Raw genomic sequence first — 14,670 nt, 5'->3', positions numbered from 1 at the left:
CCTCATCCTAAATCATTTGTAATCGCTGACAAGAGAGCTTAGTGAGCGGAACTTAGTGAGAAGTGCGTTGAACTCAAATCCTGAGTGTTAAAACTTTGAGTCTTTGGTTTTGCCATGCGGTGACTTTTCAGGTAATGTGTGGATGAATTTTAGGTTATTTCTCATGTTTCCTTTTTATAAATGTATGTCCAGAGATTTATCAAAAAATAAAAACATGTTTGTAAATGATTACTTCATCTCCCCTCCTCACATCAAAAGGGCCCTACTCTAATTAAGAGCTGTCTGTCAGCATTTCTAACTCACATTCCTGTTTTTAAAACTTTTTTGTTTCAGTGAATATATTTTTTAAATTAGTAAGACTATCATAAAGAACAACAGAAAAGAAAATATTTTAACATTCATTCTAAGAAGTATTTTTTAATTTCAAAAGTGACAGTAACTTAATAATCTCTTTTATCATTCTGCTCTAATCCTGCCCTTTTTTATTAAATTTTACAGTCATGCAACTTGTATAGTCTTGTAAGGAGAAAACGTTTATCTCATTCTTGGAATGTCTTTGCAAATGCTGAAATGAAAACAGAACTAACCTAACTGTTCATGTGCACATCAAATTCAACATAATGTGTAAGAAAAAGAAACCAAAGACTAGGTCTTTGATAGTCTTTCATAGTGCCCCTGGAGTGCTACACTATAATTTGCTTCTGATTTGCTTGACTATAGGGGTATAGTTTCTGCTTCTTCCCCAAGACTGTTCTTCACTAGCTTTTAGGGTGCCCAAGGGGAACTCAAGAATTATCCATGTTTCTTGCTTCTTCTAGTGCAAGCACACACAGAAGGGTAAAACCCCAAACATTTACAGAACAGAAGGTCAAGATCTTTTAGTTTCTTAGTTTTCTGGTTTAGGGTTCATTATCATTCAGATGAGCAGACCTAACTCTAGGTATGTGTGCATATGATGTCTACATCGGCCCTTTCATGATTTAGAGCATATTGTGTGTCTTATTCAATTATGAAGCAATAGACTTTTAAAAGGCAATGTCTGCTTGACCCTTCTCAGATATGGTATTGATTCCCATTAGGAAAATAACCAATTTGTTTGGCATTAATAAAAAAAAAAGGAAAAAAATGGGAAAATATCAGACAAACAAACAAAAAACCTTTGTTTGAAAGAGACTATCTTTTCAAGCAGTCCAACAAAACAGTGATTCCATATGGACATAATTAATTGTTACTGGGATCCAGAAGGTGGCGTAGTGGTTGAGGCACTGGACTCTCACTTGGTTGACAGTAGTTAGAGTCCTTGATCCAGAGGCTTGAAATTCATGCTGGACACACATGCTTGCATGCTCTAAATGTCAAGAGGAGAATGGAAAAGGAATTGTGGCATGGCCATCCCATCTGGGGGGTGATTTCTTGTTTTCTGTCTCTCTGCCTCTCCAGTAAGCACATGCATCCTATAGCAAAAATCTTTCTCAAAAAAAATAAAATAAGATAAGATAAAATAAAATAAAATAAAAATATAAGAGGAAGCAACTTGTTCAGCATTACAAAAAAAAAAACAACAAAGAAAAAATAGGAAACTATAAAAAACAAACAAACAAACAAAAAACACAACCCTTTATTTGAAGGAGATTATCTTTCCAAGCAATCCAATAAGGCAGTGACTTAATATGGCTATAATTCCTTTTTCTTGAAAACTTTTGTTATGAGTGTCATTGGACTATAGTTGAATACATCTTTCAGAGTTCATAGCTCATATAATGATCAGAGTTATGAAAAATTAGCTCTCTCTTATTAGGTTCTGGTCAAAGAAACTCAGAGAATAGTGAGACATCAAAACCAATGAATCTCTAAACTCTCTCACCCCCAACAACTGTCAGAGACTTAACAAAGAGAAATGCCTTTCGTCAAAGGACGAGTATAAACTTAAATATGGTAAAAGATGAGCAGACAATATATGTATTAGTTTGATCCAAGAAACTGACATCTTTTATTGGTCAAAAATGATCAAATACTGATAATTTCATAAGGTCCAACGCAATATTAATATCCCAACAAGTAAACCATTTTGACAAAAGTCTTATGAATAAAAAATGCCTCTTATTTCTTCCTTTTGCCCAAAATATTTTACTTTCTCTTTTCCTAAATCAAAGAAAAATCAAGGAAAAATAAACCAATGAACAAATATGGTAAGAAACAGTTTATAAATAAAAAAGAGAGATGTGATCAATACTAACAGAGAATAGATATTAGGAATTAGAACTGCAGATAAACAAACAAACAAAAAAATAAGAATTTAAAGGAAAATTACAAAGTGAGTGGGTCTGCCAGTGGTGTGGTAATTATGGGGCTGAATCCCACATGGTTGGCTGTGCTGTTCAGTCCTGGGCCCAGGGCCTTGGTTGTGTGGAAGCCCAGGATTTCAAGAGGAGAATGGAAAGGAGATTGAGGCATGGCTATCCCTCCTAAGGGCTACTTTTCACTTTCCCCCTCTCTCTGTCTCTCTGATGAGTGTCCATGCCCTACAGCAAACTAATAATAAATAATAATAATAATAATAATAATAAACAATGCCCCAAATACAAAGGAACCATAATAGCTAGAGAAATATTGACATTCCACATAGAAACACCTAATGTAAAAACATTCTTTTTTTTTTCATTAGTTAATGAAAAAAATATGTATTACTGACAATTTGATCACTTGACTTGAAAACAGGAAGTGTCTATAATTTGATTATGTGTATTCAAATCCCCACTTTCTTTTATGGAGTCATTTTCTATATATGAAAAAAGGGTTGGACACATTCGTGTCTACTCCTGATCCACTAGCAATATTTCCTCAAATTAAATATTCCTAAGAAAAGCAGTTTTTGCTTTTCACAAGCTGCTGAACAGTCAAAAATGTGTATGCTTTAGAAGTCATATGCTAAATTAAAAGGAATCTGATACAAGTTTAATGAGAAAATAGGAAAGGAAAACACACAGTTAAGTAAGGAGAGATACCAGACAAGAATACAATGAAAAGTTCTATGTAAAGAAACAGTAAACAAAAGACAAACATTAATACAATGGAAGGTAGATAGATTTTTAATTAAAAAAAACGATTACAGATTCTATTCTCCACTAACACACTTTGACTAATATATTTAGAAGTATACATATTTTCATGTTTTCTCTATAAGGAAAAGATCACTTTCCTCATTAAATACTAAGAAATACAAATATTATATTTCCATTATTTGAAACAACTAATCCTTGTGGCCCTTGAATCTCCACAGGTATTGTTAAGAAGATAAAATTGTACATCCAGAGGAAACCTGTAATTGATTTTCATCTGAATACACTTGGGTGCTTACTTGACTTTCATGATAATGAGATAAGAAATAACAGTAGTCTTGAGGGTATGACAATTGTTTCAAAGGAAAACATGGAGATACTGACTGATCATTATCTTTAATCACAGGTTTCTTTGTTGCTTCATTAATATTTTCATCAGTAGTTCAAGTAAAATTATAAATGACATTCTAGTGTGTAACATTTGTAAAAACAAACCAACGCAACCAAATATTTGTAAATGTGTATTAAAACGTTACTTAAGTAGCAGCATGTCTTCTACCAACTGCGTTAACTGGCAGCTTGAGGTGGTCACTTACTAGAATTAGTGCTGTCATCCTTGGTTCCATCGAGAGCTCCATCGGGGTGCATTTGCAAGTAGTAGCCTTGCCTGCAATATAACCTGGTCACTATACCCTTGAGCTGGGGATCTGAAAGGCAAACACAGTTATCATAAGCCTCACAGTGTGTTACAATATAATTTCTTTCTTCTTTCCTGTTTTTCTCTTTTTCAGAAGTAAGGGACATTTTATAGAAGTATTACATATGACTTTCTATCTCCCAGATTCCTCTGTGTTTTATCAAACCTGGAGTATGGTAATTACAGAAAGTAAAGAAAATGCAGGAGGAAGCTGCAGGAACAGGCCATTTTATTAAATGAATATACGTGTATTCAAAACAACTCATTCAAACTACCAAATTTATTAAGCCATTAGTTCAATTAATAGTTTAAACTATAAACTAATTAACATTAAGCTAATATACTGTCATTCAAGATGGCAGTACCATAGTTTTGCAAACTTGTGACTCTAAGGAGTAGAGGCTGAGGAAGGACATTAACGAGAAAAACAGAGGCAAGGCATTTATGGGACAAAGAAATGGATTGTTATCTATTGAGGATAACTTATAGTATCGTCAAGTGGACTGCTGAGAAGTGTACATATGTTGGAATATTCACTTTGTAACCTAAGTGACGAGATTGAATGTATAAAAGAAATTGAAATGAAAAGAAATGGAAAAAAAAAAAAAACTTGTGACTCTAAGGAACTTCACTGAAGGCTTTTTAATAGTGTTTTCCTTTTAATTAAGTTGACAAGTACCCCAAAATATGAAACGCCTATCATTTAAAAATGTATACTATTTTGTACACATTCTTAGAAAAAGCCCCAATGTGGAGAACATTCCCTTATTGTCTAAAGGTCACTCTAACATGCATGGAAGAGTTTTGTGGTACTTAGACAAGATCCTCAGGAAGGTGGAAAACTCTACTTCGGTCCTCTGGGGAAAGCACAGCCCACTTATACAGTGAGGTTGATTCTGAGCCAATTCCCTGGATGAAGGAGATGGATTACACAGGTAATCCATGAATTTATATCATTAAAAAGAACAGTCAAATTATACAGCATGGAATCTGATTCTTTGTCAACATGCAATGGCCAAGGGATAAAGGGCAGTGGAAGTTTATTAAAACAAAAATGGAAATGGATTTAGAAGTCATATGCTAAATTAAAAGGAATCTGATACAAGTTTAATGAGAAAATAGGAAAGGAAAACACACAGTTAAGTAAGGAGAGATACCAGACAAGAATACAATGAAAAGTTCTATGTAAAGAAACAGTAAACAAAAGACAAACATTAATACAATGGAAGGTAGATAGATTTTTAATTAAAAAAAACGATTACAGATTCTATTCTCCACTAACACACTTTGACTAATATATTTAGAAGTATACATATTTTCATGTTTTCTCTATAAGGAAAAGATCACTTTCCTCATTAAATACTAAGAAATACAAATATTATATTTCCATTATTTGAAACAACTAATCCTTGTGGCCCTTGAATCTCCACAGGTATTGTTAAGAAGATAAAATTGTACATCCAGAGGAAACCTGTAATTGATTTTCATCTGAATACACTTGGGTGCTTACTTGACTTTCATGATAATGAGATAAGAAATAACAGTAGTCTTGAGGGTATGACAATTGTTTCAAAGGAAAACATGGAGATATTGACTGATCATTATCTTTAATCACAGGTTTCTTTGTTGCTTCATTAATATTTTCATCAGTAGTTCAAGTAAAATTATAAATGACATTCTAGTGTGTAACATTTGTAAAAACAAACCAACGCAACCAAATATTTGTAAATGTGTATTAAAACGTTACTTAAGTAGCAGCATGTCTTCTACCAACTGCGTTAACTGGCAGCTTGAGGTGGTCACTTACTAGAATTAGTGCTGTCATCCTTGGTTCCATCGAGAGCTCCATCGGGGTGCATTTGCAAGTAGTAGCCTTGCCTGCAATATAACCTGGTCACTATACCCTTGAGCTGGGGATCTGAAAGGCAAACACAGTTATCATAAGCCTCACAGTGTGTTACAATATAATTTCTTTCTTCTTTCCTGTTTTTCTCTTTTTCAGAAGTAAGGGACATTTTATAGAAGTATTACATATGACTTTCTATCTCCCAGATTCCTCTGTGTTTTATCAAACCTGGAGTATGGTAATTACAGAAAGTAAAGAAAATGCAGGAGGAAGCTGCAGGAACAGGCCATTTTATTAAATGAATATACGTGTATTCAAAACAACTCATTCAAACTACCAAATTTATTAAGCCATTAGTTCAATTAATAGTTTAAACTATAAACTAATTAACATTAAGCTAATATACTGTCATTCAAGATGGCAGTACCATAGTTTTGCAAACTTGTGACTCTAAGGAGTAGAGGCTGAGGAAGGACATTAACGAGAAAAACAGAGGCAAGGCATTTATGGGACAAAGAAATGGATTGTTATCTATTGAGGATAACTTATAGTATCGTCAAGTGGACTGCTGAGAAGTGTACATATGTTGGAATATTCACTTTGTAACCTAAGTGACGAGATTGAATGTATAAAAGAAATTGAAATGAAAAGAAATGAAAAAAAAAAAAACTTGTGACTCTAAGGAACTTCACTGAAGGCTTTTTAATAGTGTTTTCCTTTTAATTAAGTTGACAAGTACCCCAAAATATGAAACGCCTATCATTTAAAAATGTATACTATTTTGTACACATTCTTAGAAAAAGCCCCAATGTGGAGAACATTCCCTTATTGTCTAAAGGTCACTCTAACATGCATGGAAGAGTTTTGTGGTACTTAGACAAGATCCTCAGGAAGGTGGAAAACTCTACTTCGGTCCTCTGGGGAAAGCACAGCCCACTTATACAGTGAGGTTGATTCTGAGCCAATTCCCTGGATGAAGGAGATGGATTACACAGGTAATCCATGAATTTATATCATTAAAAAGAACAGTCAAATTATACAGCATGGAATCTGATTCTTTGTCAACATGCAATGGCCAAGGGATAAAGGGCAGTGGAAGTTTATTAAAACAAAAATGGAAATGGATGTAGCAATGGCTTCTTGTGTGATGATTCAATAGAAAGATAAGCCCTCTCGTAACCCAGTGCTTCACAAAGGGCCAGCTGTACCACTGAAAATAAATATTTGCATGTGGCTTTTCTCAAAGGCCATCCCCATCGCAGGACTAGATTCGATGTGGGGCATGGTAATCCTCACCATGGCAACGGTATCTCCTACAGTAGCTGAATGGGGCAGCAAAGGCAACCTGCTGTCACACAGCAGGACACGACTGAGTGATGACACCTCACATCTTGTAATCGATAAGAAAGATGGGGAGTTGCAAGCAGGTGAACACGAATGATACACAAGCAAAAAATAAATAAATAAAAGCTGTTCAAAAACAGAATGTCTTTAGGCTTTTGACTAGTCCTCAAGAAATGAAAAAGAATGCAATGTCTGTTCCTATGCATGTCTTGTATAGCTAATAATTTGAAAAATGACTTCTTTGTACGTAGATCTTCTTCATAGATGATGTGATATTGAAAACAACTTCTGGAGAATAATGTACGAACAGCACAGCATTACGACAGCATTGTGGTCGCTCTTATCCAACTGTTAGGTTAATGTTACACACGTTCCTCATTCTATAGTATACGACTTCCAAAACCTCATGCTTCTAAGATGTGGATTAGTAAACATGAAAAAAATGACTATCGTGCCTGTCCGCCTTCTACCTAAGAAGACTTGATTAGTCTACTAACCCTCTGAGTACTAAAAGCTTCTTGTTTTGCTATATCTTTTTATTTTTTTAATCCTCCTCACGTAACAGATAGCTGTGAAAAGAAGAGAACAAAGACTTTTTTTTTTTTTTCTTCCAGCTGGGGGAGAATTTCCAGATTATCTTGGAAACATACAGAGAATTTTAAAGACTGACCATTTTCTATACGGTATCTCCTACAGTAGCTGAATGGGGCAGCAAAGGCAACCTGCTGTCACACAGCAGGACACGACTGAGTGATGACACCTCACATCTTGTAATCGATAAGAAAGATGGGGAGTTGCAAGCAGGTGAACACGAATGATACACAAGCAAAAAATAAATAAATAAAAGCTGTTCAAAAACAGAATGTCTTTAGGCTTTTGACTAGTCCTCAAGAAATGAAAAAGAATGCAATGTCTGTTCCTATGCATGTCTTGTATAGCTAATAATTTGAAAAATGACTTCTTTGTACGTAGATCTTCTTCATAGATGATGTGATATTGAAAACAACTTCTGGAGAATAATGTACGAACAGCACAGCATTACGACAGCATTGTGGTCGCTCTTATCCAACTGTTAGGTTAATGTTACACACGTTCCTCATTCTATAGTATACGACTTCCAAAACCTCATGCTTCTAAGATGTGGATTAGTAAACATGAAAAAAATGACTATCGTGCCTGTCCGCCTTCTACCTAAGAAGACTTGATTAGTCTACTAACCCTCTGAGTACTAAAAGCTTCTTGTTTTGCTATATCTTTTTATTTTTTTAATCCACCCCACGTAACAGATAGCTGTGAAAAGAAGAGAACAAAGACTTTTTTTTTTTTTTTCTTCCAGCTGGGGGAGAATTTCCAGATTATCTTGGAAACATACAGAGAATTTTAAAGACTGACCATTTTCTATAAGCCTTCATGTCCTGGCATCCTTATGTCTAAATAATCTTGTATTTTAGCTACTGCATCTTCTGGAGTTGAATTAACCAGATCAGGCAAGGCAGTCAAAAGACCCTCACGTTCCCACTCATGGCTCCTGACATTTACACAAAGAACAGATTTGGACCACACCTCTTTTCTGTTAAGAAAATCCATGGCCTTTCTGTGGCCTAGTAGTTGAGGGAGCTGGATCCCACATAGTCATCTGCAAGATTTGAATCCTGGCTCAGGCACCTTAAAAAATATGGAGGGTGGGGACCAGCAGTTAGCTTAATGGCTATGTTGCTGGACTCCCGCGTAGTCGACTGCAGTATGAGTCCCGGACCCGGTGGCTTAAACTCACGCCAACTCACGCCATGCGTGTAGACGTGCGTGCCCGAGATCCCGAGAGGAGAATGGAGGAGAAGGGATTGCGGCATGGCCATCTCCCTGGGAGGTGATTTCTAGCTTTCTGTCTCTCTGTCTCTCTCTGTCTGTATGGCGAGCGCACACGCCCTATAGCAAAAATCTCTCCAAAAAAATAAAAAAATATATGGAGGGCATGTGTGTGTGTGTATGGTGTGTGTGTGTGTGTATGTGAGCCCCAAATCTGACTGGGTGGGGAAGCATAAAAGGACTGCAGCATGTCTCCCTCTGGCAAGCAAATGTGCCCTCTTGAAAGTTAAACCAAAATGAAAGTATAAATAAAACATGAAATTATGGTCTTGAGATCCCCTTTAATTTTAAGTAAGTAAAAATCAAATTGATTTCGATTGTTCTACTTTGAAATTATTATTATTCCTCTTTTTAGAAGTTATAACCAAGTGTGCTCTTTCCAGGTCTTAGGCCCTATTCCACCTGCGTTCATTCCATCATGACCTTCTCAGACACTAAGCATAGTCTTCCTCCATGGGAAATCCAGGTTGAAGATGAGGAAATTAAGACACAGACCAGTTAAGTATCTGGACGAGAGCACAAACTTAGACATGCAGACCAGCATGCAAGCATGTAGCTCAGGGTGTCCTACGTAGCTGCTACGCTGTGTGGCATCTGTAAGTTTAACAATTGAACTAAAGCATGGCAGAGACGTACAATGCAAACCTATCTGTTTTTTCAAAACCAACAAAAACAAGCAGGATTTCACAGGTGCATCTAACCCCAAGTCCCATATATGGAGAGCTGAACTTGTGGCAAAGAGACACCACCAAGGTTAGAAAAGATCCAAGTTCATAAGCCCCATCCTCTTTGCCATTGGCCACATGTCCAATAAAGTTCCACTACCTAAAACCGGCACCAAAATTGCACGTTCAGTGCTGTGAGTTTAAAACATCCTCCAGCACCATTTTCACTTTAAGTCTTTCATCTCTAACCAAAAGATATTTCTATTCCTGCCTTTACAATCTAAGTGAACAGAATCAGTCCCCTGAGATCAGCACCCAGATTGTCTCTTTATTCCACGGAATGAGCAGCCCGTTCCCATGGATGCCGATTTCACAGGTCCCTCACGCCCTGCCTTTTCCTGTTCTCACTGCCCACAGCTGGTCAGGTCCTCATGATCTCTCCCAGGAGGCCTTCCCACCCGCAATTTGCCTGTTCAATCCACCAGGGCTGGAGGTGTGCAGTGAGTCTTCAGCACCCACTGAGTCATGTCCATCCCACATCAGCAGGACCCATCACATCCACTGGCCTTGTTTCCAACTGCCCCCACTCTGTCCCCTGCACGTAACCTCACCTGGGAGCTACAGATATTCCCACTCCCTCCGTGTTTATCCTGTCTCCTTACCTTTTCCTATCTTGGCTATGCCCACCTGCATAAAAATGTCCCTGCATTGCTGTGCAGCAGGAACTAACAAGCACAAGTCTCTGCACACTTAGCTCCTTGGCCTCCTCCTCAAGCCTTGCTCTGCCGCTTGCCTTTCCTCAGGGGCACTTTCCTGACACTGCAGATGAGGTCACATCCTTCTTCTGGACTGCTTTATAGCAACTTCCATTGTAAATGTAGCTTATTTTTGACCATCAAAACTATTTGATTTGGGGGGCCAGCAGACGGCAAAGTGGTTATCACTGAACTCTCACATTGCCTACTGTGGTTCAAGACCTGGATCTGGTAGTTTCAAAATCACGCCAGACACAGGTGCATGCGTGTCCGAAGTCCCAGGAGGAGAATGGAGGAGAATCAACTGTGGCATGGTCATTCCCACCGGTGGTGGAGGGGGTTGATTTCTCACTTTCCTTCTCACTGCCTCTGTCTGTTTCTTTCTCAGGCAAACATATTGCACTCTAAGGCAAAAACCTCTAAAAATTTTTTAAAAAGCTATTTGATTTTGAAATATTTAAGTATATTGAAAGGCACAGAAAATAATACAACCTACATCCATGTACCTACTACTGATATTAAACAGGTGTTAATATTTTGCCCTATAATTCATAGTCATAATAAAAAACAATTGTGCAATTACATGATTAAGGTCTACCTCACCAACGGGACTTTAAGTTTCATGAAGACAGTTGAAAAGTGTGACATTATTCACCTGTATGTCCCAAGGGTCTAGGAAAATAGGAGCTATGTATTGAATATTTGTGGAATGAATACTGCAGACAGTAGTAAAATAGCCAGTAATTCTCTTACAAAAACAAGTACAAGAACATGAAAACCCAAGATGGCAATGACAGTGAAGTATTCAAAGTGTCTACACCTTTGACCCGGTAATAATTGTACTGTCCAGACCCCTAACTTAAAAATAAATAAGTCCTAAATGTCATAAAGCTTCATATAAGAACATTAGTATATATTAAATTAACATGGCAGTGGAAAAAAATGGTATCCATAGGGAAAAAAGACATGAGAAAGTACTACGAAATCTTAAATATAACTGTATTTGGATAATAATTGGAATATTTATTTTAAACATTTTAATATTTTTGAAATATTCAATAATTACAGCATCCTAATTGTGTAGTGAAAATGCAGAGATTTTAATAAAATTTATGAAAGTCTTTGGGAAAAAATGAGTAAAACTGACATGTCATACATGCAAATAATATTTCACACATATGTCAGGTAACCTAAGTCATCTCACTCTTGTATATTAACCCGTCACCTTAACTTTTCAGATTCCACTTATTAATTCATTTTTGTTCCTAGTCACAGTCCACAGAAACTATGCTCTTTTATTTCTTATAAACTGGGCATTGTGAAACGTGGCCATTTCTAACTTAAGGTCATTCTTTGAAATAATAAAAGCATAACAAAGCAAAATAAAATCATTTCCCCAAGGCCAAAAGTATGCAACCAAATAATCATCACAAAAGAAACAAAAACAATTTTACTGAGGAAATAGCCACATCATTAATGTGCCATCAGGCAAAGTTATGACTAAGTTTCTGGAACTACTGTGAGTGGGAGGATATGAAGCTTCATTCTCTCAAACTATAGTCAATCTCAACTTTGGTCTTATACATAATGGACAACTCACTTACATGTATTATTTCGTAACATAGCGAGAGAGAAGTTACAATAAATAATAAATAAATAAATAACAAGAAGGTCTCACATAAGGCCAGCAGGTGGTATGGATGTTAAGGTATTGGATCCCACATGGGCAGCTTTGTGGAACGAATGCCAGACCTGGCAGTTTCAAAATCATGCCATGCATGTGTAAGTGCATGGCCAAAGTCACAAGAGGAGAGTGGCGGGTAAGAGATTGCAGCATGGTCATCCCTCCTGGGGTGGAGGGGGGAAGAGGTGATTTCTCACTTTCTCTCTCTCTCTCTCTCTCTCTATCTCTGTATCTCTCTGGCAGCCACATGCACCCTATGGCAAAAACAAACAAAACGACAACAACAAAAACCTCACATGACTACCAGAATGAACAGGACCCAGGACAGGACCCAGGCTGGACAATGACCACACTTGCCTCTGAAGCAATGGCTTCCAGAATGGGGTGCCGCTTCCCAGTGAAGAACACAAGGCAACACACCACAGGGTGTAAGGACACAATAGCAGAGCTGACATTCATTTATTATCACCAAACATGACAGGATGATAGGCTTTGCTAATTACTCTGCACAGGAACTGGCATTTGTCTCTTCAGCTGGTCACATGTACACAGGTCTTTAAAGCGCCTGGGACAGGTTGGGGTGTCCTATAGTAGGAAATGACCCAGTCATCTTGACTCTCAGCCATTTCCCAGTGAGTGCTTTGCAATAAGTTGATTTTTATGTGTGTATGATTAAGTAGATTTATAAGTCATATTATCTAGTTTAATCAAAGTTAGGAGAGTTTAGGAAAAAAATAATCCCAAAGAGACAATATGGTTTGAAGGTGATACTAGTAAAATAAACACCAAACACCAAGCAAATGGCAAAATCATATTTTCTCCTGGATTATGTGGTTAAAAATAAAAACACAAACCAGTAAAAATAACAAATGATGAATTCATCAGTTCTAACAGGAAGTCAACCACACATGCTTGAAAAAAATGTTTTAATTGCCAGAGCTGATGTGAATTCACCAGAATGAAGAGAACAAGGGGTGGGGTGGGGGAATAAAAAACAAACATAAACAAAAAAACAAACCAACCAACCACTGGGGCATCCTCAGACACAATCCCTTCTCTCTTTCTCCATTCTATTGAGATTTGAGGCACATGGTTTTGCCCAGAGTGTTTATTGAGCTGTGAGAGCTGGGATTGAAACTTTGGGTCAGCCATGAGGAATCTGGTTGCCTTAACTGCTAGGTTACTGGGCAGTCCCAAAATGTTAAGATGATCTGAAATAAGCCTATTATAATAAAAACTGAAACAGGCCCTTAGATAAATATTATGCCTTGAGGTAAAAACAGCAAAAATATTACATGCATGAAACAAACATATATTGACGTCCATGCTAAAATTTTTCATTAAATTGTTGGGATAAGAAAGTGCACATAATATTCCTCTACTATATGTTAAGTAGAAGCCCAAGGAAACAAGGATTTTTGTTTTATTCAATGTTAATGCATAACAGATCCCTACAAGTCAGGTTCCTAATCAATAAATGAAAGCTGATGGGACCAGCAGATGGTGTAATGGTTATGTCTCTGAACTCGCACATAGTCAACTGTGGTTGGAGTCCTGGACCTGGCAACGTAAACTCACCCTGGGTTTGTGTGTGTATGTGCCCAAAATTCTGAGAGGAGAATGGAGAAGGGATTGTGGCATGGCCATCCCCCCTGGGGGGTGATTTCTCGCTTTCTGTCTCTCTGTCTCTCTCTCTTTCTGGCTAGCACATGTGCCCTACAGCAAAAATTTCTCTCTGAAATAAAAAAATAAATAAATGAAAGCTGAATAAATATCTGAAGTTCTATTCCTATATTTTAACTAGCCATGTAAAAAGGCAAAATACTGAGCAACTCATAAAACTGCTAAAGTTCTTTTATTCTCTTCCAAAGCATTTATATATTCAGAATATCTACTCTGCTTAAGAAAATACAAAAACTTAGGCTACTTTCTTTGTTTTAAATTTCTTTGTTTTTCCTTCAGTTTTCCCTTTTCTATTTATAGGGTCTGTTCATTTTGCTAAAAAATGTTTTGAGGATACTCCCTGCATGAAACTCTTTATTAACTATGCTCTGCTATTAATTAAAATAGAAATAATGAAAGCTAATGTGCATGCATATCAAGAAAAAAACCTGATGTTTCATAATATATTACCCTCAACACTCAAAATGAACAAAATGCAAATCAATCCAACTGCTTTTAGATATGGGGGGAGGGGGGAGAATATCCAACATTTTTAATTAAAATAATCATTCTCTCAGAAGTGGGTTCAGTGAAATCAATCACTGTCACAAATTGTTTTCATGCAATATGCAGACTGAGAGAAGAGAAATCAGGAAAACCCATCAAGGCATATACACATTTTAATCATTGTTTAGACTTTTAAATGTACATGACACATATTTTATATGGCAAATATTATATGTATATGTCACATACTATGTTTATATCCACATAAATATTGGTACTAATTAGTTATCAATGTGAGTTCTTAAATGTCACTATTCTATTAGTATGGAAAAAAATCACACACCATTTTGTACAGGGTAAAAACAATGTTTGAAATATATATATTTTTGTGAAAAAACGTGGCAGATCTAATTAGATTTTGGCACTCCTAGTAGAAGAAAATAGTATTGTGAATAATTTACCCAAAGCTATAAATTAGCATATAATCCAACCATAAAAATAAACCAGGTCCAGGAACTCTTCCAAAGGACTAAAAAAAAAAAAAAAAGGAGGGGGGGGGGGGTAGGGGGGGGACAGTAAGGAAAA

The 14,670-nt window shown here is 36.7% G+C and overlaps 1 protein-coding gene across 2 annotated transcripts in view; it reads right to left on the bottom strand.

Moving 5' to 3' along the window:
- The window catches only part of FGF14 (fibroblast growth factor 14), a 733,354-nt gene that overhangs the window by 164,223 nt on the left and 554,461 nt on the right, over positions 1-14,670 (bottom strand). The window contains exon 2 of one of the 2 annotated variants that reach the window (XM_006141513.3): positions 5,564-5,674. In XM_006141513.3, the coding sequence (XP_006141575.1) occupies positions 5,564-5,674 (111 nt within the window). Of the gene's footprint in view, positions 1-3,655; positions 3,774-5,563; positions 5,675-14,670 lie in introns of those variants that run through there. The other variant, XM_027776223.1, reaches the window with a different exon arrangement.

This window comes from Tupaia chinensis, unplaced genomic scaffold (genome assembly GCF_000334495.1).
Source record: "Tupaia chinensis unplaced genomic scaffold, TupChi_1.0 Scaffold000057_1, whole genome shotgun sequence".
NCBI lineage: Eukaryota > Metazoa > Chordata > Mammalia > Scandentia > Tupaiidae > Tupaia > Tupaia belangeri.
This window is presented reverse-complemented; position numbering and strand designations above follow the sequence as displayed.